Source organism: Emydura macquarii, unplaced genomic scaffold (genome assembly GCF_026122565.2).
Source record: "Emydura macquarii macquarii isolate MOO-44397 ecotype Brisbane River unplaced genomic scaffold, CSIRO-AGI_Emac_v2 contig_3044, whole genome shotgun sequence".
Classification (NCBI taxonomy): Eukaryota; Metazoa; Chordata; order Testudines; family Chelidae; genus Emydura; species Emydura macquarii.
Genome location: NW_027133181.1, coordinates 4,201,677 through 4,229,662, shown reverse-complemented (window position 1 = coordinate 4,229,662; position 27,986 = coordinate 4,201,677). Strand labels below are relative to the sequence as shown.

The 27,986-nt window shown below is 39.6% G+C and overlaps 2 protein-coding genes across 4 annotated transcripts in view; one reads left to right on the top strand and one right to left on the bottom strand.

Annotated features, from left to right (window-relative positions):
- Window positions 1-9,464: 9,464 nt before the first annotated feature.
- On the bottom strand, window positions 9,465-23,638 carry LOC137141379 (UPF0462 protein C4orf33-like). The gene is made up of 8 exons (XM_067530240.1): window positions 23,576-23,638; window positions 16,232-16,307; window positions 15,692-15,797; window positions 15,333-15,595; window positions 12,844-12,904; window positions 12,544-12,595; window positions 12,214-12,413; window positions 9,465-10,121 (listed from the first exon to the last, which is right to left on the bottom strand). The coding sequence occupies exons 4-8, from the start codon at window positions 15,511-15,513 to the stop codon at window positions 10,025-10,027; spliced, it is 591 nt and encodes a 196-aa protein (XP_067386341.1). The 5' UTR covers window positions 15,514-15,595; window positions 15,692-15,797; window positions 16,232-16,307; window positions 23,576-23,638; the 3' UTR covers window positions 9,465-10,024.
- Window positions 23,135-27,986, top strand: part of SCLT1 (sodium channel and clathrin linker 1) — a 130,895-nt gene continuing 126,043 nt past the window's right edge. For 2 of the 3 annotated variants that reach the window (XM_067530238.1, XM_067530236.1), the window contains exons 1-2: window positions 23,350-23,379; window positions 24,012-24,126. In XM_067530238.1, the coding sequence (XP_067386339.1) occupies window positions 24,099-24,126 (28 nt within the window). In that variant the 5' untranslated portion in view covers window positions 23,350-23,379; window positions 24,012-24,098. Of the gene's footprint in view, window positions 23,195-23,349; window positions 23,380-24,011; window positions 24,127-27,986 lie in introns of those variants that run through there. The other variant, XM_067530237.1, reaches the window with a different exon arrangement.

The window sequence follows — 27,986 nt, the reverse complement described above, 5'->3', positions numbered from 1 at the left end:
ACTCCAAACTAGTAATTTAACATAATTGGTGACAAAAAAAAGAACGCTAACATTGTTCTTAATTATTCACATTAGTTATCAACTCAATAATCTCACTGAATACGTATCATGAGTAAAGGAAAGGAAACACAGCACTGTAATGTAAAATACACAGCAATAATCTTATTATAAACAAAGAGCTATGTTTGCATTTGGTTTTTGAACGAAATGAAGCATGATTAAAACTATCAGACTCTAGAACTAAATTCATCAGTATGTCCAGTTGCTTTGAGGCACAAAAATAGTTTCACTGGCCCTCTGGGGGGGCCTCCCTGTGCAAAAAAATTATTGGGAGGCATAGAGATGCCAAACAGGCTCCTAACCCATCCTTAGTTGAACTACACGCGTGCATTAATTTAAGCATGTGCATAAATATTTGCAGGCTGATGGCCCCAGTGTAGTAATTGGATCCTCAAAGGCTAGTAGTCCTTTCCCCATTGCTCTGTAGAGATGGATACCACATAACACCACATCACATGGATTTTTTTAACCCTGACCTACATCAAGTGACCGGGATCATGAAAAAAATAAGTCTTTCCAGCACCCGTGTCACACCTTTATTTACAATTCTACTCTGCCAAGAGCTGGCCTGAGAATTGTGCAGAGGGTTAATAAAATGAGTTTTTGGCAAACACTCCATGCTTAAATGACTCACTTTGAAAATGAGTTGGGGATGAAAATGTGTGGGTCCCTCTCCTATCAGAATCTTGCTACAGAAGAAGCGGAGAGTAGGTACCATGCTGGGGTCCAAGTTAGCACCCCTTAGAAAGTTTTGCAAGAGACAATTGTCCAGAAGCTGAGGTTCTGAGGGTTGCTAGATTTCCAACAGCTGGAGGGCTTTGTGTACATTCTAATAAATTTTTAGGACTTACATGCACCGATGTTAATTACTTGTCACAAACCCCTTTGAAGTAGGTATTATTTTAGTTTCACAGATGCAGAAACTAAGGCTAAGAACAAAATTATCAATCTTCGATTGTATAAATTTATATTTAGGCACCTAAATAAAAGTGGCTGGATTTTCAGAAGTTCTCAGCTAAAGTTGAAGTTAATGGGAACTGCAAAAGCTGAGCACATCTGGATTTAGTAAATCTGACTTGGCAAATTTTAGCCAGTGTGACTTGACTTGATCAAGACCATAGAGATAATGCTTCACAGCTCAAATTAGACACATTCTTAAACCACTAAATAGCCTCCTCTCATTATTGAACTGCCCTTCATTGTAGCCAAAGGTCAGAATGGCTACTCAACAGAGCTGGCTCAGCTGCAAGCTGCCAGTTTCTAGTGAGTTTGTGGGGGCTGTGGCATCATTCATAGTAGCGTGGGCAGCACCATTGCCTCCACCAATCTTCCCCCACCAAAAAAAATCAAGGCATCTCTGACTATAGTTTTTCTGGATAGCCTGAGTGACTGTGGAAAAATTTAAAATTAGGGATAAACTCCCAATGTTAGTGCTCCAGAGGCAGAGCTGGAATTTAGGGATAGATGGCTTAGGCAATCGCCTGGGGTGCTGGGTTTGAGATGGTTTTTGTTGTTAGTGACAAAGGGGAGAATAGAATGTTTGAAGTAAAATGTTTCAGGTATTCTATATGTAGATTCATTTTTCACTAACCTCCTAGAGTGTTCTGAACCTTTGTAGAATCTCATGGAACCTTCCAGACTTTCTGAGAACTACATGTTCCTCAAACTTTCTAGAATATTGCCAGTCATGCCCTCGTTAAAAAAATGCCATTGGCCAGTTTTTGAATCTCACTGAAACTGTGCTTCAGGTCACGAGGGCAAAGGCAAGAAAAGTGACCTTTTAAACTAAAGGACTAGGGTTAACATTCTAAGGCTTTCGCCTACTGTAACACTATTTAATACTGGTCCACCCAATGTTGGTGCACAGTTCAATTTTTTGATGTTAGCACATTTCAGTTTTTCTTAAAATTAAGAAGTTTCTATAAGTTTAGAGGAAACAATTTTTTTATTTGCTTATATAGGACATGAATAAATACAGATTTACAGATCCTACGTGAAAATTTATCACCTTATATGACAAGGACAAATCATACGTGCAAATTGTGCATCAAAGTAATGAAATGGGCTACAAATACAATAAAAAATAAGATATTCAAAAGTTTAACATATGGAGGGAGGACACTGAAGATACTCCTTGCCCGGGACGCTGTTTGGTCTAGGGCCGGCCCTGTCTACAGCCATTACTTTATTCTTTCTAAGTTATCTTACCAAGAAAAAGCGATAGAAACTTTCTTTTTTCTTTTTTTTTTTAAATAAAAGCTACAATTCACCTTTACATTTAGACATGGAAGGGCTCAGCATCAGCCATTGGCTCTGCAAGCTCATTAAGGCACTCTAATCACATCTCTGATCACATCACAGAAACCGCCATCCTATTGACATAGATAGGGTGCTCGTTTCCGATGTCAGCCAAGAATGTATGAATAGGCTTGGAGACTGAACTACCTTCTCATCCCAAGAGGTGGTCCCTCTAGATACATTGACCAAATCCTTGTATTGGCAGTTATTCTGTGGCTACTTCAGTCTCTAGGGTTGTCAAACCAGAAAGTTTCCTGAGTGCTAAATTAATCTGATCTATAAACACACACAATTTTCTGGAATTTGGAAAGAAAAATGTTTTAAGAAAAAGTGAAGCTGTGGGACCCTCAGCTGAAGAAAAGCACATGCTCAGACCATACTTTAAAGAGTCTGATAGCTCACTTAAAATCAGCAAAACTTCCAAAAAAAAAAAAAAAAAAAGCTAAGAAAGAAAAATACAGAACTTTGCAGATGCCCACAGCCAAAAATGACTTTTTATGAACGAGACAGACAAGGTAGGTGAGGTAATATCTTTTATTTGACCAACTTCTGTTGGTGAGATAAGCCTTCAAGCTTCTCAGAGCTCCTCCTCAAACCGTATGTGACTTTGAGCAGATTACAGGGAAGGATCATTTACAAAAAGTCTCCTCTCAGACTTACATTAGAGAGATTTTAGGCTTTATGAATCAATCTTCTGACTGAAGAGCATGCGATTGTGATGTTCTGCAACTACAACAGCATGAAACCTTTTGTGATGACTAGAAATCTGAGTCTCTTTTTCTCATTCCAATCATAGAATCATAGATTAGGGTTCGAAGGGACCTCAGGAGGTCATCTAGTCCAACTCCCTGCACAAAGTAGGACCAACCCCAATTAAATCATCCCAGCCAAGGTTTTGGCAAGCCACACCTTAAAAACCTCTAAGGATGGAGATTTCACCATCTCTGTAGGTAACCCATTCCAGTGCTTCACCATCCTCCTGGTGAAAAAGTTTTTCCTAATATCCAACCTAGACCTCCCACACTGCAACTTGAGACCATTGCTCCTAGTTCTGTCATCTGCCACCACTGAGAACAGCTTAGTTCCATCCTCCCTGGAACCTCCTTTCAGGTAGTTAAAGGCTACTATCAAATCCCTCCTCATTCTTCTCTTCTGCAGATTAAACAAGCCTAGTTCCCTCAGCCTCTCCTCATAAGTCATGTGATCCAGCCCCCTTATCATTTTTGTTGCCCTCCGCTGGACTCTTTCCAATTTGTCCACATCCTTTCTGTAGTGGGAGGTCCCAAAACCAGACACAGTACTCTAAATGAGGTCTCATCAGTGCCAAATACAGGGGAATAATCACTTCCCTCGTGCTGTTGGCAATGCTCCTACTAATGCAGCCCAATATGCCATTAACCTTCTTGGCAATAAGGGCACACTGTTGACTTATATCCAGCTTCTTATCCACTGTAATCCCCAGGTCCTTTTCTGCAGAACTGCTGCCTCGTCAGTTGGTCTCGTCTGTAGCAGTGTATAGGATTCCTAAATGCAGGACTCTCCACCTGTCCTTGTTGAACATCATCAGATTTCTTTTGGCCCAATCCTCTAATTTATCTAGGTCATTCTGTATCCTATCCCCGTCCTCCAGCATATCTACCACTCCCCCCATTTTAGTGTCATCTACAAACTTGCTGAAGGGTGCAATCCACCCCATTCTTCAGATCATTAATGAAGATGTTGAACAAAATCGGCCCCAGCACTGACCCCTTGGGCACTCCGCTTGTTACCAGCTACCATCTAGACATTGAGCCTACCCATTGAGCCCGATGATCTAGCCAGCTTTCTATCACTTTATAGTCCATTCATCCAACCCATACTTCTTTAACTTTGCTGATAAGAATACCGTGTTATTCTGACTGTGTAAGTTTTCTTACTGTACAAGAATCATATCTTGTTACATTTCTTAAGGAAATGGTGAGGAGAGAAGGGCTGGAGATGTTAGCAAACAGAAATTTGGACAGGTATTTCCCATTCATATAAAACCACAACGTTCCATTCTTTTTGCATATGGGAGGCCCACAAGAGAGAAAATACACAATGGGGCACTTTCACAGGTTTTACTGGCATGCATTTTTGATAGCTGCATTACTCAAGTTATGAAGCCACAAGTGAATTATGCATAAACCTAAACAAGTGTTGTTAAAGCCTTTATTAGCCTTCTCCATCCCTATATATACATACTACATGTGCCACTAGTTTAGGAAATTAGGAGAACTAGATTAGGAATATTCAAGAGCATTTTAAACACTTTTATTGGGACTTTTCCCAAACTCCTTTAGTTACCGAGGCATACACCTAGTGGAGGCAATCAGAGTTTTGGCATGGCCTTCAATGGAAGCAGGCTCACACCCTGAGTTACCATGAGTCCTACTATATAGAGCTCAGATGGAGAAGACAGTTATGGCTTTTTTTTTTTTTTTAAACCCCGAAAAGTTACCTAAGAACACTTTTTCCATATATAAAAACGTCAAACTATAAAGTCAGTTATTTTAAGCCCTTGCAGGAATAGAATCAAGAGCTATGTATTTTACTGAGAATATCCCCTTTCCAGAGGAATAAAACTTCTATAACTCAGTCTCCTGTGCCAGGAGATATCAGATCTGTAACTAACGTAGGACTGAATATTGCCCAATGGAAACCTTGATCAGGCAGGTTGATTTTTGAAAGACAGTACTGTTTAAAAATGCTCACACATTTAAAATGTTAAAATAAATCCAGGGGAGACAGATTAGTGGACAGAGTGGAAGAAAAATTGTATGATAAAATCTGTATCTCATAGCTCTGCAATTTATCATTCAGATATTCTCCATACAGTATAAATGGTGTTTATGAGCTATATAATCTGTATTTTCAAAAATAGCTAATGTAGTAACATATTGCAACAAAAGCATTATTTTATTTAGGGTGAAAATAACTAATCTACTTCTCTCGGATATAGTCAATGAGAGTCCCACAGACACATCCAAGGACAGGATTTGAAGTGTGATGGGGAAAATGAGCTAAAAACCACCTGAGTAAATATCACTGAACTTATTGTTCCTTTACACATATAGGATAATCAGTTGAGTATGAGAAAAGAAAATCTGTTTGATACAAGCAGTAATCAGTTTTGAACCATAGCATTTCAACAATGTTCAACAAATACAAAACAGTGCATATATGAAATGCTGACATATTAAAGAAAATTTTTTTTTTTGCCCATGACTATACTTCATTAAATAAGACTGCATAAGGGACACCAGAACTCTTGTATTTTTTTGCCGTGATTACTGAATTGATCAATAATCTCAGACTTCAGGGTAATTTTCAGGAGGATGTGTATGTACTGCAGGTGTAAAATAGCCTAGAAACTACACATACAATATTTACTTTTTTCAACAAACAGCACTTTATAGCAAGAAATCTATAAATCTAATTAAGGGAGCAGAAACAACTGGTGACTGCAGTGATCTATTTGCATAAAACTGGGACTTAGAAAACCCAAAGTGCCTTTATTGGTTAAAGAGCACACAACTGAATGAAGAATGGATACACCAGCACAGCAATTCATTACAATCTATAATCTTGATTACAGTAAGTATCTACACCAGGAACCAATATTTAATAATGGGCTCTTCAATTTAGCAGAGACAAGTATGACATGATCAAATGGCTGTAAGTTGAAGCTACACAAATTCAGACTGGAAATAACATAGCATACATTTTTAACAGTGAGAATAATTAACCATTGGAACAATTTACCAAGTGTCATGGTAGCTCCATCACTGACAATTTTGAAATCAAGACAGGATATTTTTCTAAAAATATGCCCTAGGAATTATTTTGGGGAAGAAGTTCTATGGCCTGTGTTATACAGGAGGTCAAACTAGAGGATTACAATGGTCCCTTCTGGCTTTGGAAGCTATGAATCTACGAATGGAGAGGGAGTGTAAAGGCAATCAGAAAACCCTGACATGCCAGTACTGCTCTATTGTGTACTCATCAAACTATTGAAGGAATAAATTTAATTTTATATCACTATGAAAACATTTTCTTCATAATATTAGGAAGAAATTAGTAGTATTTCCCCCTTCATAAGAGAGCAGAGTTAGCCACTAAAAATGTTAGGAGGAATGCATATGAGAGTCAAATTATGCCTTCTGCAACAATGGCGCATTGGGTAGAATAGGGATACTCATATCTCTGTAGCTTTCTTGCAAAAGCAGCAAGCACCAGAGAGGAGGCACTCAGGGCCATATTATTAAAGATACTTAGGGTGCCTAAAAATGCAGAAGGTGCCTAAATACCTTTAAAAATCTGGCCCACAGATATAAGCAATGGAGGCAGGGTAGAACCTTGATAGTGAGACAGAACAGCCAGAATGAGGTCTCTTATGCAAGGGGAAGGTTGACTGAAATAGCACACAGAGAATAGATCTAGGAATGGGCACATGGCCATACTCCTACCCTCCCCTCACATACACAAGGGTTTACAGTAGGACGACTATGCTGGAGAGTGCATGGCGAGTGTGGTCCCTCCTACATATATCTCAAAGAAATACCCTCCCCAAGGCTTTAAGCCCCTAGACAGCGCATGCACCTCTTCCCATCCCAAAAGCAGGTATGGTTTAACAACCTGAGCAGAGTCCACAGGGCTTGCCAAATTAGAGTATCTGAATTTTTAACATGTGAGAGAAAACGATATTTTAACATGTACCATTTCCTTGGTATCAGCAAATCTCAGCATTCACTTTTCACAATTTTTAATAAATGCAGAAGCTGTTGCATGAATGTAAGGAAAAATGAATTATTAAGACATTATTTAGATAGTGCAAAAATGTAGGCAAATAAATGGATTTATGCCTGTTAATAAGCAAAAGCTGGCGAACAGCAGTATATGAAAAACTTTTCCCTTCTTCTTAAAACATGACACATGCAATAGAGCTGTTTTAAAGGCACATTACACAGTTAAATATAACTGTGAACACAAAAATTCTCCATTCCTTCCATGGATGTCAATGGGAAATGTATTTTTACACTGAAACTGGGAGTGAGCCTCCCAGCCCAGGTAGACAGACTTGAGGTAGCACACCAAGAACAGAGTGGCCGTTGCAACTCTGGCATATACTCAGGCTAGCAACCTGGGCTTGGGCACAGGGGCTTGAGAGCCCGAGTTGCTGCCTGAGCAGCAACATCCATGCTGCTATTTTTAGCATGCTGGCTCAAGCATCACTAGCATCGTCTGTCCACCTGACTGGGAAGCTTGCTCCCAGCTGCAATGTAGACATATCCATATAGTGTTCAGATACCACAGAGACAGGCACAGTGCAAGAATGTGAATAAAAAAAGAATGTTCATCCTTATATCTCTAAGCACTTTAGAAAGGTGGATAAACATTATCCCTATTTTACAGGTGGGGAAAATGAGGCAGAGGACTTGCCCAAGGTCTTGTAAATCACTGATATAGCGGATGTCATATGGTCAGCAGGCCCTTTAAGAAGAGTTCAGGCCTGACTGACACTAGTCTAATTTCCTCCCAGGTCATAGGACTGGGAATTCACAGAACATGTGACTGGAAGGCAGGAAGAGATTTCTTATAGTAGATGGCTCTTTAATCTAGCCTAAAATTCCATAACAAAATCCAATGGCTGTAAATTGAAGCTAGACAAATTTAGATTAGAAATAAGATGGAAATTTATAAGGGAGAGTAATTAACCCTTGGAAGAACTTACTTTGGGACGTGGTAGATTCTCCATCATTTGAAGTCTCTAAATAAAGACATCTTATTTTTACTGAATGAGGTTCTGTGGCCCATGTTTTGGCCATCATACACAACAGGTCGGACTAGATGATCATAATGGCCCTTTCTGTCCTTAAAATCTAGGAAGTTCTGGTGAGGTTCAGTTGCACAGTCCTGGGCTATGATAATGGCTGAGGCAGATAAGGAGCCAGGAATGGAACCCTCTAAGGAGCTCAGCTGAAGAGGCCAGAGAATTGGCTAGGAGACTGTGTTGAAAGAGGACAGGGAAAAAGTGAAGAAGAACAGTCACTTCACAGGTTTGGAGCCCAGATTTGGAAGGGAGGTCTTGGGTTCAACCGTACCTCAGCTTCACAATTTACAAATTGACTTCCTTGGCAGAAGAAGAAAAGGACTATTGTGTCATAGAATTCAGAGAGAGCTGGAAAAGGATTACTGAAGCCAGAAGGGTACTAAGAAGACTATTATTTATTGGGATTCTTGGTTTGCCCCAGAAGAATTTTGGCTTTGGCTGGAGGGTCATAGCCCCCAACTCACCCTACGAACATGGGGAGATCCACATCTGCCAAAGGGAAACTGAGGCCACATTTACACTAGTGTGGATACTGCGGCACAGTTATGTTGCTGCAGTTGTGCCGCTGTTGCATTGTAGTGTAGATGCTTGCTACATTGACAGAGGGTTTTTTCCATTGATGTAGGTAATCCACCTCTCTGAGATGCAAGAATTTTTCTGTCGACCTAGCGGTGTCCACTGTGGGGGGGATAGGTTGACCTAATTACGTTGCACAAAGTATGAAATTTTTCACAGCCCTGAGTGATGTAGCTATGTTGATCTAATTTTTAAGTGTAGACCAGGCCTCAGACATAGCAGCACTGGATGTCAGGAAGTAGGCTGCATGCTCATAGTGGATATTAAAACCCAAGTTTCCTGACTCCCAGTCTGGCACCATATCCACTGGACCACACTGCCTCTATATGTACAATATGTGTTCACTTATTTATTACTTGTTACTGGTGGAACTCCAGCATGTGCTAGGCATTGTACAAACACAAGAGAGCATGGTTCATATCCCAAAGAACATACACTCTAAAAATTCTTTATATATATATATATATATATATAAAGGAATTCTGTACATCCCTCAGAACAAGACACTGAGGAAATAATTATTCTATTTTGGTTACCTTAGTAACTGCAACTCTTACATAATTGTTGTTAGATACAATTTAACATACCTCATTGTAGGATCAGCATTCCATCACATACAAGTCAGGTAATGTGTCTGAGACAATGTTACATAAATACTATGAAAAAGCTCAAGATTCAGTTAGTAGAACAGGACAGATTTATCACTTAATTACCAATGGCAACAATTATGAAAAACATGTAGCAATGAAAATCTCTTTAAATATTTGGAGATATCTCAACGTAAGGGAGAAACTCTCAGATTATGCTGTATAATCAGAGATGTTCCAGTTCAAGCACTGGATTTGTCCAAGAACTTTTATCTGAGTATCTATAACCTAAATGTACAACCACAGCTAGAGTATCTTTTTCCCTGCACTAGCAGGTCCAACAGCATGGACTGGATGACTTAATTGGGCTCAACTCCATTTTCCATGAAGATGTTAGAGAGTTCCACACCTGTACATTGATGAGGTAATACAGAAGAAGCTTGTACTGTTGACTCATGATTTTAGATGTAACTGTTGCAGGTAAGTGATGATTTTTAAAAGGTCAACTTTTTTGGTGCCTAAAAAGGCCTTTCAACACTTATCCTTTTCTGACATTTATAAATGCACACTAACGCTCTAATCATAGTTTAGCTGAAGAAGTTGGTCCGTACAACTGAATCATATCAAATATCTAATTTATTATCCTGTTTATCTAATCAACTGACATCCACAGAGCTGATTCAGGCTGTTTCCAATCTTCTCCCATTAACACCTTCAGGTTAAATTGTTTGAAAAACTCCAAGCGATGGCTGTAAAAAAAAAAAAAGGGGGGGGGGGTGATGGAATTAAACAGGGTATGAGTTTTGTGGAATGCTTATTTTTATACTCAGAAGTTAAGAATAAAAATGGTTGCATATAAACTAGTCAGGCTGTAAAAATAATTTAATATTTATTTTCCTGAGTTCTTGGACAGTGGCATAACAAGTGTTCTATTTATTTTCCATACTCTGTTTTGTGAGAACTAGATCTAATAAATTTGGACTACTGCAGAACTATGTAAGAAGACTTCTGCAAATCTTACATTGAAAATATAGGTCCAAATCTACAGCTACAGCCAAGCAGCACACTGCGCAAATTGGTGTAAAATTAGTTAGTATTAAGCTCACCTTTAAACTCTCTCAGTCTTTGGGCTGTTGTACTCTGGGCCAGTTCCAAAACTTAAGTTAAAGCAGCCTGATGGCTAATCTGATGGACACTGGCTGCTAATGGGCCCAGGAGGCTGAAACTGCAGTTGGGGAATCAGTCCAGTAAGTGAGTCCCACTTTACCCTTTGCCTTCAGCCACATCTTCCATGTTAGCAGTAGAGAGGGAATCTGGTGTAGGATGCTTTACACAGGCTGTTGGAGAATCATCCTGTCCTTGGAATGACCCTCTCCTAGACTGTAATGCTGGCTCTATGACCAGAATTCACCAGTGATGTGACTTACAGCTCAAGATCTGGCCCACAGACTGTACTTAGCCAGGTTTCTCCCTTCTTCCTCCTCCCCAAAGAGGCAACAATGAGAATGATGGGAACACAACTTATTATTATTATTATTATTACTGCTATTCATTTACTTTTAGAGCAGTGGTGGGGAAATGGTTGGAGAGGGTTTGGAAACAGGAACAAGTGATTTGGGAGGAAAAGAGGAAGAGGACATCAAAGGAGGAGAAAAGCACAGATGGCAAGAAAATGAGGCTGGTAAAAGAGGGATGGTTTACAGGGCTTGAAATCTCCCTGTCCCATTTACACAAAAATGAAATTAAAATTCTGCATAAAATCCTGATTAAAACACTAAAAATCCTTGCTTGGTGCATCCCTTTAGGCTACTCTGCTGGAGCATTAGAATACTAGCACTGATGTCTTCTTTCCATTACATATGCTGTATTCATAAGTACCAGGCAGTAAATCATGTAATAAAGCTCACACTATGCTAGTATCACATAACATTTAAAGGGAAGGATTTTTTCCTCTTTTGAAATAAATCAAATAAAGATCAGAGGTTAACTCTGAAGAGTCAAAAAGATTAATACAAAGCAAAAATTAAATTGGAATAAATAATCTATTTATATGTTGAATGCTCCCCTTAATTAAGATTTGGGGAGCATTCACACAAATATTGTTAGGTATTCCAGAAATTCTTTCCTTCACCCATACAATCCTTCTGATAGCCCTTGTTTGCTGCATAAGATGTTAAGGCAGTCTTCATAAACAGTACAAATACCAGAAGCCTTATTGATCAGAAGTAGCAATTAGTAGTATAACCCAGTTCATCAATGTCTAACTTCACTTCATGGTCATGGCAATAAATAGGCCCAAAATGGAGTCTGGGTGAGGTCATGCTCATCTCTTTTTCTGTTGATGTTGGCTGTAAGTTTCTTTAATATTTACAATCTCTTTCAACTGACTTAGTCAGTTCTCCTTTACTACAATCAATTCCAAAATGGGAAACTGGGCCATGGCTGTCAAGAACAGTAGGTGATATACAGCAGGTCCACTGGAGATGCATATGGTAAAATTATTACTGGTTGGTATTTCAAAGGGTGCTCTAGCTAGAGAAACATGGGAAAAATCAAACTATTGATCTTGTCGAGAAAGGTGATGAAACAGATGCCACTGGTGTTGAAGGCACCATTTGCTATGCACCTAAGGAATAGCAGTAAAATCAACCTCTAATTACAGCTATCTGCCAGAGAGCTCTTTACACACAGTACAGTGCCTGTGGAACTGGTGCTCAGCAGCATGATTAAAGCACCAGAATGATACTCTTAATTTTATAATTAAATTAACTCCATTTTACAAAAAATTCCCCAAGACTCCTATTATATATTGTGATGCAGATGAAGTAATTTTCTACTTACAAATCAGGTTTCTGTCCTTTCTGTATTTCATGCTGAGGCACAGGGTAAAGTGCTTCATACGTTCTCTTTTCTTCTGATCCATGAATTGCAAATGCATTAAACTTGTCAGTGCATGGTGGAAAATAACTCCAAGGAAGATGAGCTCTGCCTTCCCATTTGGTCTCTGTTCTGGATACTTCAAATGTTAAAGGAAGTTCTTGCTATGTTAGAGCAATAAAAGAGCAACAGAAATGCAGTTGTTTCCTATTTGCTTGGGAGATAAAGATCAACTAAATACTAAGAAAGGATGTTAATTTTCCACACTTTTATGAAAAATATTTTATTACTTACTTTCCATATTCTTCTTCTGCCAGAAAGCAACAGCAATAAATGTTGTCCATGGCTGACCAAAATTAAAATAGATAACCAACATTATTCAATTGATGTGAACTATTAGTATACTCTTATATTCACATATGTAATGGAAACTCATACATATCTCAGGACTGAAGTAACTTCTGTAACTGTTGTATTCTCTATCACACCCAAGCGTGTGTCTGTGTGTGGGCATGAACATTAGAAATGCTAATGTAATGGCATTGAAAATGTAAGCTGCCACTTTAAAAAACAATACAAAAGCTTTGTACTTACGGACAAAGTTCAACTTCTAAGTACTTCTTAGATGTCTCACTCAAGAAAAATGCTTCTACAACTGAAAACAAAAACAAATAAACCACACACGTTATCAGTATGACATTGTAATTTCTTATTCTGTTCCACTCCTAAACTTCTTATTTCTCACTAAATATTTTATTTTCTTTTTATGCAGAAATTTAGCCTACAATGTTCTAGAGTTCCATTAATTGTACATATGCCATCAGCAAAGTCTAAACTATTCTGAGCAATGTGCCACAATCATCATTTAGAACGGCTTTCATTTTTACAACTGCCACCATAAGGAGCTTTACAAAAAAGCAACAATAAAGAGGTTGTTTTGATTTTGCTTGTGTCTAACCAGTGGTTCTCAAGCTGGAGTCAACAGAATAGTTTTGCTAACTGATGTTAGCTGTCAATGGAACAAAAAATTGCAACAGTTCAGAAGCACTTCACTTGTGATTCCTGCTGTGAGTGAAATTGGCTAGGATCCAGTGATTGTAGTCAATTACACTCACAGTGGACATCATAGGTAAAGCACTTAAGTGCAGGAACCTAGTGCTATGTATTTCCAAGCTACTGGCCTGAACATGAAATACAAGACAAAAAAAGAAGAGAAAGAAAGGAAAACAGAGGCATACGTGTGCGTGCACACAAAGAACAAGCTACACAGCAAGGCCTGTCACTAAGTTCAGCTGAAGCAGGAATCCTCGGAGGACAATACAAACAGCCAAGAACTAAAGTGTTTGGGCTGTAAATGCTACTGGCTTTTCCTGAGGATGATTGATGCTTTGGAGAGAACAGTAGTGTTCTAAAGCAGCAGGCATAGTTGGAAGCAAGTTATCCTTGTTGAATCACCCACCATTCAGGAGCAGCTGATTGGAAAGGGTACGATAACGGAGAGTCTCATGGCCTGAATGCTGCACCACTTTCAGATTAGCAAAGAACGTTAAATATGAATCTTGAGTTAATTTATTGCAATGTCAGTGTCAGCATAAAGTACAGCACTCAAAGTATAATAGAACCACTCCCCCCATGAACTTTTCTAGAGCAAGAAATAGAGGTTATTGATTTCAGCTATAGAAAGGAATAAAAATGATTTACTATCTATTTATTAAAATTATTTTGATTGTATTTTGCATGAATCTTGACTTTTTGGATATAATGAATTATGTGGGTGATGGGGTGTTAACAACTTATTGGTAGATCACTAGTATTAGTACTTTGATAATCACAACGTAAGATGGAGCATTGCTGGAACAGACTGCTGACATATTCATAACTGCACAACTGAAAAAGGAAAAGAAAAAAAAGGAATGGCATACAGAAAATAAGAAACAACAGAGCTGTTGTCAAAACAAATTTTGGTATATTTATAATTTTGAACTGAGGATTATATGAACTAACAAAATTTGCCTGTTTTTACATCCTGTGTTTGTAGCCAATTTTGTTTGGCAGTAGATCCTGCAAATTTATTCTTTTTCAAATATATTCCCATTGGAACAGGTTCAGTAACCCCTTACCTAAGTTATCAAAATTTGCTAATTACTGGTTTACAGTTTAAACTATTACTGGTTTAAACGGAGTTGTCTGTTTCTTCAAGAAAGAGTACAATCGTCATTCATTAGGATTAACACAATTCTCACTCTATTTGTACATTTCTAAAAACACACCCCCTCTCTCATCTTTAGGATGATACATAAAACTAAGTTCCCTACCATTACTCATCATTAGAGATCTTATGACTCTATCCCTCTACAGTTTTCCCTCTATACTTCATTCCTCATACCGTTTAATAACAAAAATCAAATATTTTAAACTAAACAAACCACACTTCTACACTTTTAACAGGAACAATGGAGTTAACTCCATTGTGTTGGAAAAAATCCAATTTGGATAATTACAATCTATTTGCCTCATATATTCATGCTGTTTCAATTAGATAACATATTCATTTCCTTTCACAAACCAGTGTGAATTATTGTATGTGCTATTAAACAGTTGCCCACAACTTTTTGCTACAAGGTTGACTGTATTTCTATAATGAAAGAATTGATTTATATAGATACATAAAATGTATGTATAAGTTGCTTAAGGAACTTTCAGAATGCAAGGTGTCATCATAAATAAGTAATCATTATCAGTAGTAAAAAGTGGTTTTTTTTGTTTGTTTTTTTTTTTTTAACATTCAGCATAATAAGGGAAGAATGTTAACTTTGCAGTCTTACCAGACTTCACTGTCTTTAAGAGAACTGTGTTGTGATCAAAGAATCAAAATTTGTAACAAATAGATTAAATCTATTTATCTATTTATCTGTCAGTTCAAGTTACACTGGCCTGGTGAAATAACTTGCCACAGGATTTAAAACAAAAACTACATACATCAACTGCACAGGATAACAAACATCTACACTTGTACACAAATTAAGTGTATCGCTCAAGGTATTACACGAGATTATTGTTTGCAGTAAAACATTTCCACTTACCCTCATAGTCCCACAGTCCATTGAAAGGTTTTCCTGGCTCTCCAATTGGTGCTGGAGGATCATTAAAGAAGGGAGCACTTACTTCCATCAGCAATCCTGCATTGCCTGACTTCAGCCTGACAGTTACTGGATCATGGCTCACTGGTAAACTGTCCCACGTGTGTTCAATTTTAAATTCCATCTAACTATTTTATAAACAAACTGGAAATGGAAGTATGCCAACAATTCCAGATTAGACTATACCAACAAGACAGTCTTTTCAGCTAAAGGAAGAAAAAAATAAATAAAAAGTTTATGCAATGCTATTTTGCATGAAACTGAAAAAAAAGATACCACATGGGATAACTGATTATTTGTACCTGATCTTGCAGTCCTTCCTGATAAAGAAAATACAAATGAATGTCAGTGGGACTTCTCCCACGAATAAGGGCTGCAGGATGAGGCCTTTTCAGTGGAAGGACTACCCTAAAGAAAATAGAGCAAAATTAAATTGAAAGACTGCACAGAGGACATAAAATGGATTTATATTCTTGTCACAGTTTAATGTTAAATGCAAATTCTGCTTTTCACATACAAAGATTGATAAAATTAGCTTGGTCATAATAAAGGTTAAGATTCTGTCACTTTTTTAGTGAAAGTCAGGGACAGGTCACAGGTCAATAAACAATAATTCACTGAAGCCATGACCTGTCCCTGACTTTTACTAAAAATACCCCAGGAGGGTGCGGGGGGGGGGGGGGGGGGGGGGGGGGGGAGCGAAACAGAGCTGCCGGGGCAGCTGTTTGGCAGTGGTCCCAGGGCTGACAGCTGCTCCAGCCCTACCCCAGAAATCACAAAGGTCCCGGAAAGTCACAGAATCCATGATCACCATGACCAAATCGTATCCTTAGTCATAATACCTTAAAAACAGAGGTCAAATTCAGTCCTTGCATACAAATACAGCTCTGCTGAAGTCAAAAGAGTTGCACTACTTTGCTGCAAAAAAGAATTTAGCCAAATGAGTTTAATAACAAAAACAAGTTCTGCAGAGTTTCAAAATTTAGAAGAAGCAGCCGAACTAAAATATCAAGAGGGTCATATCAAGCATTTAATTAAAAACTTATTCCAGAGGTATATACATATAGTCCTGGAGCCTTAAAATTCACCCTTTTCTGAAGGAAAAAAGAAAAATGGTCTTTTAAAAAAAAAACAAAAAAAAACCAGGACCTCTGTGTTATTCAATGAAATTCACCCTGTAGGACAAGAACATATGGTGCAATCCTGATCCCACATTCAAAATGTAAACAAAATTGCTGTGTGAAAGGAGGGTCAGATAGAAGGATTTGGAAAGATGTGGGCTAAGATATGTTTCTCTACCCCTAATCACACCTAGTCTGTGGCTGTTTCTGGCACTATAGTCTATAGGATTGTACATTGCCAACTATGTTCCCATATGAAGGGACTGTAGCCAAAAGATCTGTATAGGTAAAGTCCTGCCCCTCTGACCCACCACAGCCATCCCCATTCTCCCATAGAGTGGACTGTCACAAAGCCTGACTCCTCAGTGCTTCCCAGTGCTCAGGTGGTTGCAAAGTACTTTGCATGGCATTGGGCTCCACCCCAGATCATGAAGTAATCTGGCAGTTCCACAGTGATATGGGCCTTTCTGTACAATATCTTAACATGAGCACTTTTTTGTTTTTTAAATAAATGAAAGATATTTTTCAAATTTTCTGACAACATTTTAAAGCAACTGCAAAAGATACTAGTTAATGCTTTCAGGAATCTTACACTTGCATAATTAAAATAAATAAAACTGCCAATTGATTCATTCAGAACAAGATCTAATTACTTTTATTGTTTTGAAAATAAAATCTCCCAAGTTAAGTTTAAGAAATGGCAACTGCGCTATGCACATAAACATATCTTCCACAAATTGTCAAAGATTTTTATCAAAATAGTCAACATATATTCAAAATCAGACCAATATATAAATTTCCACTACAAAATGCAACTTCATTGATTTATGAAAGTGAAAATCAATTTAATTTGTGGTAAAGTAGCATGTAATACATGTTTTGTATATTTCAAAATACAGGAAATTAAAATGATTAGAAAATGTTTGGCACTAAGGATTGCTCTGCTGTAAACCAGTAAAATTCAGGGATTTAAGAACCAAACCAACATTTCATTAAACCCACCGCTGAGTCTTTATTTTCATAGCAGCATGAATTAAGGATCCTCAAATAACTTTTTAGTTAAAAGGTGAACTGTAAAGCTTATACTTATAAAGGTTATCTGCAAATAAATTACCATATTTTGCCACTGACCACTCTCAGACAACTTGAATTAAATTAATGGGGAGCCTGGTGGTTTAAAACAAAGAACCTTCTGTGATGGAAGTGGAGCTGTAATAATTTATGAATATTGTATATTGACCTGGTTATTGGAATATTCACTATATGAGTATATTGGCTTAGTTTAGTAATTGGGCTATAATGAAAATGTAAATATAATGTAAGTCACCCCTTCAGCTAACACTTGGGGGTTGATACGGGCTAATGGCTCTGAGAAGTCTGGCTTGATTTTCCAAGGAGCCTACTGAACTGTTTGTTGATGACAAAGGCAAAAGTCTGGGAACTGATAAGAACCAAAGAACTCTAGCTGGATAAAAAGAGACTCTTTCTTTCCAGAGGGGAAGTAGCTGGAGAGCTACTAGAGGAAAGCAGAGACCCAAAACTAGTTGGAGTGTCTGAAGAAATTCAGAATGCCAAGGCCAAAATGAGGGGATGGTAAGCCATTAGACATGCATGTAGACTGTCTGTTGGTTAAAACCCTTCCTCTGTACATTCTTTGCTCTGACTGTTAAAATAAAGAATGCTTTGGCTGTCTGGTCACTATATTCACCCGTCTCAGACTCCGAAAGGGAAGAACTCCATGTGTTGAACTCTGTTGGATCTCCTGGCTAAGCATAGTTGATACCCAAGGTACTGTAGCCCAGGACCTGGTCAACGAGTAGAAGAACTGCAGAATTCCAACCCAGGAGGGGTAAGGGCACAAGGCCTAACACCTGAGGGGAAACACTCAGAGAAATCAGAAAGGGAGTAGAGGCATTGCTAGCCCTGCACCCAGGACAACTTCCGTCTATTTGCACACAGTGATAGGATAGGTTATAATCTGAAATTCTGAAAACTTCATCCTCTTCAACAAACTGTGCTGAATGCTTCATTAAGCAGCCTACTGTAGGATGAACATTCTGCACACTGTCTTTTATTCTTAAGTACTAAAGGTCTATCCCTATCATGATAGGCTAGCACCTTCTCAGCTGTGACACTCCAGCAAACACTATGTTAAAGAACCACAGGACTCATCTGGCCCCCTCCACAGAGTAGTTTCTATGAAGAAGCTTTTTATTTCTTATAATGTACAGTCATTTAAAGTTCGTATTATACAGAATCTAACAAAATATTTAAAAAAACTTTGGAAAATCAGACACACTCATAAGTGCTGGAACTACAGGTATGGAGGGTACTACCGACCCCGTGGCTTGAAGTGATTTCCATTATATACAGGGCTTGCAGTTTGGTTCAATGGGTCTCAAGACCCCCACTATAAAAATTGTTTCAGCACCCCTGGACACAATGCCATCTTCTAAAGCTACTTTCACTAACTGTGCATTTGGTTTTTATATGTTCACTTGACCGAATACTGAAGCGAAGGCACCACTACAAACAGATATTAATGGAAGCTGTTTACCTAAAATATGCTGACTTTCTACTTTAAGACTCAGAATGTTGTTAGCCTTTTTTGTGACAGGAGGGGAAATAGGATGACAAGGAAGAAGGAGACTAGAGGGAGGTGAGAATCTAAGTTGTACTATGGACAGCTGACCATATAAGGTTTCAGAAGACCCAAAGGATAGTTCAAGAACTACTCACATCATAGGTGATACTTTGTATTTGTTAGGCTTGGAATAACTAAGAACATTTATAAGACTTACTGTAACTGCACTTCTAGGAGTACTTACAGTCCACAAAATGGGCTCCGTGCAAAGCAGTGGCCTATGCTATGGTAGTGCAAGATCTGCCCCACACCAAAGGGAATAGCAGGACCATCTTGCTGAAGAATGCAGACAGGAGAGAATGTCCTCTGCCCAACTTTGTCATGGGGAACAGTAAATTTCACCTGGTGTAGAGGGGGCAGAAAGGGTGACAGACAGCCTCATACTTTATGGCCTTTGTATGGGATGTGTAAAGCAGGTAGGGTGTAAAGCAACACTCTACCCCTTTTCTTACCCATGTAAGGGCTTGTCATTGTCTGGACCAACAATAGAAAATTTCATAAACTGTATCAGATTTTAAAATTAAAAACAGGAGAAAAACATCCATGCTTGTGTAGAAGCATTAGGTCTTATATCCTTTTTAGACTGCAGCCACAAGAGGGCAAAATGCTCACACAAACATTAGAGGTGATGGGACAGTAACTTCTGTACTAGCAGTGCTTAGCTTTTAGAGGACAACATGATCACACACTCTAATCAGGTGTGAATTACATTCAGAAGACAGTGATAGCATGAATACACTGGGTAAGGATAGCCACAAACAATTAGCAAATTATCTAGATATATCAGATCTGTTCTGCTGTGTACTACACTGTGCAGTAATTCCACAAACCATTCCAAGCTTATCTGAACAGTGATCCAGTTTTTAGAAATAATATCACTGGTTGCAATTAACCCAGGGGAAAGCCAGTCATTCTTATGGTCTTCTGATTATGACTATTTAGAACATAAATCTGACAACTCTTAACTACAGTCATGAATTTAGCAGGTTTTCATTAAATAATATATTTACATTGAAATGTTAATACAATAAATGTGTGTTAATGCGGTATCGCCTTTTCCTTTAACTGAATAGCCTAGCTCACTAAAATAACTAGAGTGAGGATAATCAGTAAAAGATACTCGTGAATGTGGAGATGCTAAAATGTATTTTTTGCCTCTGTGTGGGAGAAAGAATTAAAATGTTTGAAAATAATACTTATTTGTGAACATTCCCATGGGCTTTGAAAACAAACAAGCAAAAAAAAAGGGAACTCAAATATTAGGCCAACCATCCTTGACAATGTCTCTTTAAATAGCATTTAAAAAATAAAATGAAAAAACCCCAATTAATTCAATGTTACATTCAATAGGACTTCATTGGCATGAAAAGCTAGACAGATTCAGGATAGGGCCACAAAGTGTGGGGAGCTTTATGGCTTGGCTCCTTTTGCCATTACTGCCAATTTCAGCTTGTGGCAAGAGGCACTTACATTGGCGGGAGCCAAATTTAAGTGAAGACACTTCCACAGCTAAGTCAATGCAAGGCAGCTTACATCGACCTAACTGTATAGTGCAGACCAGGCCTTACTTTATAGGGAATAATGTGAAATTACAAAAATGCACACAAATGATGACTGAAAAGACAGCTGCTAGTAGGAAAGGTATGCAAAACGCAGAGGACCAAATTCTCTTCTTACATACGTGGGTACAACTCCCATGGAGACAAATTCAGATCTTATATAAGCAGGTACAACTTTACTGAGAATTTGGCCTATTGACTTAAGTGAGGTCTGCTTTTGTGTACAGGAATGCAGAATTTCACCTGTGCCTTTATGTCATTTTCAGAACTCCATTTTCCAGATTTGAATAGTCTACTAGAGGTCTTTGTAACATTAAAGCATTAACTGCCTGACCTGAAGCCCTGATACACAATTTTTTTCTTGAAGTCCATAGATTTCCCTGCATAAGGACTGTATGATCAAGTCTTAATGTGTGAGACAGCATACACTGCAACTTGAGTCATCATTCTATTCTTCAAATGGAAAACAGTATTAACATCTAAATCTACATAAATTGTGGTTTAAGAAATGGACTAAAATAGTGACAGATTAAAAAGATATATACTACCCTAATAATTCTATGCTTGAGCATTTGCTGTAAGAAAACTCCAAAATGCTCACCAGTCAATTAAGAGATACAAATTTTGATTAAGCAAGCTCTACAACAAAGGAACTTTCATAACAGTCTGAAAAAACTTGTATAGCATAGCCTCAAGCTAACAATGTAAAACAATTAGCAGTGTTTGATTTATATGCTCACAGCTCTTTGAGTGCATTAAATTAAATCTCTACTCACATTCCTTACAGCTGTGGTCTCCAAACTTTTGAGGCCCCCCCACCCCACCTGGTCCACACCCCCTAGGACAGGGGTGGGGAACCTTTTTGTTGCCAAGGGCCTGATGGTGAATCTTTTTGTTGCCAAGGGCCTGATGGTGGCCCTGGCGGCGGGCGGGGATTCGGCGGCACGGGGGGGATTCGGCCGGATCAAATTCTTTCGCGGGCCGGAGGTTCCCCACCACTGCCCTAGGAGGTGCAATCAGGAGCTGGGGCTAGGAGGGAAGCCAAAGCCACGGTCAAGGGCCAGGAGCTGGGGCCCAAGCTGTAGCTGAGGGAGCATGGGCTAGAGCTGCACCCATGGGGCCTTGGACTGGGAGCCGGGCTCAGTGCTAGGAATGGGGCCACAGAGCCCAGGCACAGATGCAGGCTGCAGCCAGGAGCAGGGCGTGGGACCCAGAGCCACAGCAGGGACTGGAACTCAGCTGGGGAAGAGGAGGGCTGGGTTGCATGCCCCACAGTTTGGGGACCTCACCTCTGTCTTATAGTGCTAAAGATAAATGGAGTCTGGCACACTCTATACCAAATACATTTTTACAGTCAAAATAGAAGCTCTAGCAGTGACCAATAAACATTTATCATATTTTGGGAATTCCCAACAAGGATAGAAAAAAATTACAGGAAAATATAGCATATGCTCATATAATTAAAGACTATAATAATGCATACACACAAAGGGACTATATTAAGTATGAACAGGGAACTGTAATTCTGGTATTTCATGTCTGAGTGCTTGACTTTGCAATCCTAATAATGTTCTTAACTACTTTTTGTATGTAGTTTCCTAAGTTTAATAAAAACGGACAAACAAAAACGAAGTCCATCATGTTGCATCAACATGGGTCACCAGCAGGGTTAGACCTTTTAGTTTCACTGCATAGATCTCTGCCACTTGAGCTAATGGAGTAACTGACAACAGCAGTAATACATTGCCATCCTCTGTGGGTATGTCTACACTGTAACTAAACACCCCTGGCTGACTCAGTCTTACACCAGCTGACTCAAGTTCAGGGATGGGGCTATACAGGGTGGCTTCATTACAGTGTAGACTTCAGCTGGAGCCTGATCTCTGGGAACCTCCCGCTTTGCAGGTCCTAGAGCCCCAGGCCAGACATCTACACCACAATTTTTCACCAGCCTGTTAGCCTGAGCCCTGCAAGCCGGCACTTGGGTCCGCCATGGGTTTGCCATTGCAGTGTAGACATAGCCTCTGTAGACCAGCACTGGAAGGGCAAAGGGTGGGTAGGACAAGTGGCTTGCTGGGGGGTTTCACGGATATTTGCAGACAGCCCAGGAACGCTGACGCTCAGGCTTGCTGGGGTCCATTCCAGCCCTTGGAAGGCAATGGGCTCTCCGGGGGGCTGAGTCCGACTCTCACGCCAGTGCTGATCCCCCCCTTATTCTCTCCAGCTTGTCTCCTCCTTAGCCCACACATTGCCCCGCCCCGCCCCCGGCTCCCAGTCCCGGGTACAAGCTAGAGTTGCTGCTGCTGCCCTAAACGGGAGGGGGGAGGGGGATGTAATTTCACCTACCGCGCGCCTAGTCCTTCGCTAACCGTGACGCCTGGTCCGGGGACCGGCCAGCCCCAAGCCTTTCCTAGCCTTACCCTGACCCCGCGTGGGAGAAAGGGGCAGGACCGCACGGTCATGCGGAAATTACACCAATAGGTAACCGCTGTCCACTTTCCGCGGATTCCGATTGGTGGATCGATTTCTGTCACGTGACCGAGCTATGCGGTCGGTCGCTAAGGCGGCGCGCGCGCGGTTGGTGGCACAAGCGTCGCTTGTTCAGCTGGTTTCTAGCGGAGCGCGCGCGGGGCAGGGGGCTGGCGGAGGCGCAGGCGCAGGCGCAGGTAGGAGCTTGCTGCTGTGCCCCCGGCCCGGCAGGGGGTTGAGGGGCACAGGGCGAGCAGTTGCGCGCGCGTTGGGCTCGCTGAGCCCCGTTGGCGCGAGGCTCTAGGGACGCTGCCGGGGGGGAGGGGGAGCGCACTGGGCTGGCAACTGCCCCGGGGCACGCCTGTAACCGGCCGTGCCCGCGCGCGTCCTTACCCGCGGCCCCCGCGCAGGAACCGCTTCCCTAGGGCGGCCCGGCTTCGCTAACGGAGTAACGGCTAAGCGGCAGGGCGTGCGGAGCCGCAGGGGGCGGCCGCGGCCCCCTTCTGCTTAGCCCTCCGCCTGGACCTGCTGTAAGTTGCAGCAGCAGCAACCAGGCACTTCCTGGACTGGTGGGTGGGCGGAGTGCGCGGGTGGGGCGGGGCGTGCAGCGGGGCAGAGCCTGAGCTGCCGGTTTGGGGCTGGACTGGAGAAGGTGGTTTTCCTCTAGTAGCTGAACTAAGGGGGGCGGTTGATTCGCTTGACGCTCCCTGTGCTCTCTCCCCCCGGCAGTGCGGAGGGAGGGTTTGCCAGGTACGGGCACAATGAAACTAAGGCGCTGAAACAGGCTGTTGTTACAAGTTAAAAGGATTGTTCTGTTTTATGCTTCCAGGCTCTGTGGCATAGCTGGAAAATATTGCAATTTACTGAAGCTCCTTATTACCAACATTGGACTGCAGACGCAGATAAAAATATAACAATGGAGAGCAACTTTCTAAGAGATCAAAGTAAGCACCTTCTGGACTTGAAAAACAGACTTTTGTGAACTTAAACAGTCTTGCAATTCCATTTCTCCATATCCTGTAACTGTTTCAGTTCCCTGATTATTGTTTGAAAGATGGGTGCAAACAGGAGAGCAGCCTCGACCTGTTCTCCTAGTCATAGAGTAAACACACTGAAAAACCTCACTCTTTCGTTTTACAGTAATTTTAGGACTTACAGAAAAACTCTCAATACAGTACTTAGTTATGGAAATAACTTGGTGTCAACAACTCTGGTTTGTCTTTAATAAGTATAGTAAACAAAAATTCAGTCTGGTCCCTATAATGGGAGGTGGTGGGTATGTGCTCTGCAGGATTAAATATGTTGGAAGGGACCTGCTTGGACTTCTTCCTTCTGCTGTGCCTATTAAAGTGGTATAGAAGAGCACTCCCAGCATCCCCTCGATTCTGAGTGTTTAGTAATATCGTTCTATAATTTTATCATATGTGCAGGGAACTTTCTTAGTTATCCTTTTGAGACTTATTCCACACTACAGATAATAGGAGAAGAGATCTTGGTATTTCTAATGCAACTAGGTGGTATAAAACATTACTTTTGTGTATCCACAGAAGCCCCACATGAATCTCCTTTTTGTGAAATTAGAATGTTTGTTTTTGTCCTTTTGCTTGGTGAGAATTGGCATCTTTTCTAGTTATTGTTCATGAAACCTGCTTTACTGCAAAATGACATCAGCATTATCCTTTTGTAAAGGATGCTGTGCTTTGATAGAATTTTGATAGCTAAAACTTAAAATATACAATAAACACAGCTCTACCAACATTTTTCTGGTATGTCCACAGGGCTACATTCTGTAAACAGAAAGTGACCTGCTGTACTGTGTAGATGGATGTAATCTCAGCTGCTGCTATTACTATGTGGGGAAAACTGCTAGCAGGGTAGGAAACTAGAGCCTGTGTCAGGGTTGCCTCCTAAACAGTTTGTTAAAATGTTAACAGAAAAAGTGGAGTAATATGTAACTGTTAGAATTGCCCGTGATAAAGAAATATATTAAACAGTTGATTTGGGTGACCTCAGGTGAAAGGTCATTTTTAGAATTATAAAAAGGTACCTCTGTAAAAGAAGAGCTTCTGTATTAGATACTCTTTCCACTATTTTTTTTCCAGAGGGAGGAGAAATTATGTGTTTAAATTGTAACTTGTATGAATTGTGCACCTAGCCAACTGCTTTGTTTCTCCCCCCTTTCCCCCCCTTTTTTAAAGTGCCTGGTATTTTATGACATTGTTTTTTTGTTTTTTTGTTTTTACACTTGCATACTTACATTTTCCCCCATCAAAATAGAGTTCACACCATCTAGCACAGCACAAATTGAGTGATATGATTTGCTTAATCTGTCTGGGGATTTCAGTCCTGTTTTTGACTTTTCAAAAGATTTATTGTTAAGAAGTACCAGGACTGTGCCTAATGACAAAGACGGAGTTTACCAGTATTCTCGCACTAGATGAGTATAGGTCACAATTGTGAGATACTAGTTTGAGGCTTACTGTAGATTTTATGGTTGCTGTGTTTTTTTCTTCATGACTGAGAAGTTAAGGTTTTAAAATAGTGAATGTTTATTATATTCAGAAGAAGGTGGTTTTAAGAATGTGCAGTGTTAGATATTATGAAAAGGACCTCACCTATACCTATAGTGGGACTCTGTTTTCTAGCATTGATTTGTGGTGGGTGAGACTTACCCCAATATGCACTCATCTGGAGATCAGAAGTTGTAATGAAAGCTCTGATCCTGTGTACTTCAGTAGTTCCAGTGAAGTTAAGCATATGCAAAAGTGTTTGCAGGATCCGGGCTTACATGAGATATGGATTTCATAGATGTGCAGAAGCAAGAGAATTAAAAAAAAAAAAAAAACATCTGTATGCTGAAATGCCACTTTACACTGTTTATATGAGGCATTTAACTAAAACTTATAGAAATGCATAGTATTATTTACATATCCTTTTTAGGAAGTAGATATTGGATTTAAGAAAATATTCTTAGTAATAAAGACTGATGGGGAATATTACAGCAAATATGTACAGAATGATTTCTTAATATTTTTTCCAGAGAACACTTGTGGTTCTTTATCTACATATTTGAAATATGTTATGAAGTGAGAGCTCTAAAAAGCAAACTGAAGTTAGCAGGTTGCTTTTAAATGTGACTACCTTCTATTTTTTCAAAGTTCACAATTGTGCTTATTTCTGAAATACATAATTATTTTCTGAATCCTTTACTGCTTTGTGCAAAAAGATTACTATGCAAATTTTTAGCAGATAAAGCAATTCATCTGTGGTGCTGGTCTTGCAAAACCAGGTGAGAGGTTAACTTCAGTTTGCTCATTATCTGCAGAAAGTGCATGCATGACCCTTTATTTAAACAAGTTGAAAATTTTGAAGTGGCAATCAAGGAGTTAAGACTATCATCATATTCTTATAGTTTTCTTTGAAAAGCTATGTTACCATAAACATTTCCTTAGCTAGAAGCTGCATAGCTATTTTGCTGGTTCATATTTTCATGTTTTGGGTGAAGTATGCTTTTATTTAATTTTGGAATAACTGCCTGGTGTTAATGTTTTTTGCTTTAAGTTTCCTTTTGCTTTATTCTTACTCATTCTCAGTGCAGTGCTGTCACCCACAGCTTTTTTTGTGTTTGCCAAATGCTAGAGAGATCTGACACTAGGAAAAACAGAACTCTGCCTTCTGCTCACACGCACTGCTTTACCAATAATCTCTAGTAATTAAGCCAATATGAAATTCCCCATTTTCTCCATGACCCCAAATGTCATGAGTTACTGGTGTATTTGGCCTTCCCCTATAAGCAAAAAGATGTCTTTTGTGGATTTCTCTTTTTTTAGGAAGAAGCTGACTCTAATATGTTCCTTCCATCTTGTAAGGAGTAGCATGATATTTTACCAGAGGTGGCTTTTGGCATTCTAGGAAAAACTCATTAGTTCTAGATTAAAGCATTTTGTATTTTAAAAACTGGTTCATTAATGCATACAATATTACTTAGTTTTAGTTACATATGGCAGTAAATTCATAGTCTAATTTAAGGTTGTACAATAAAGAGGAAAACCACAGCAGATGTAATGCTAATATATAAACTAATATTGAACGTCTACATGTTTGTTAGGTATTTTCTCAAGGATGTCGTGACTCATGTTTCAGTTTAATATTCTATAAGCAAAAGTTAAACATTTTATATGACAATAATGCAGAGTTGTAGGCTTGAAGCATTAAGCAATCCTGAGCACGCAGAGTTGCAGACTACCAGTCTGCGGCCATTTGACCATATAGCATTCTGTAGCAAAAGACCAACTTAGATGTAGTAGATAGATAGACTGAGCCTATTCCTCAGTTTTGAACAGGTGTATCCAAAGTTGGAAAAAATGTGTTCTGTTTTTACTGGACACTTATGCAATTATTTTTCCCAGTTACCTGATTTAAGCCAGTGTTTACAAGCACTCTGTTGTAAACTGATTTTTCCCCAGGAAATCACCCACCCTGCACCTCATCCTGTAAGGTGGTCAGCAGTGTCCAGATCCATTTATCAGTAAGATTTTCTGGCCCAAACATGCAAAGTGCATCTTGGGTTAAATATATAAAGTGTAATAGGGTAACTGCCTGGTGAAGATGTCCAAGTGATAGGACTAGCTCACTAGCTTGATTGCCCTGGTATTTTATAAAAATATTTTTTTTAAAGTTGATTGGGTCCTAAACAATGCAAATACAACATGGTTGTGTCACATATGTACACAATGTATTAAAGCAATGTGAGAAATGGCATTGTGTTTATTACAAGAAAAGTGCTGTGGCCTATAAATATGGT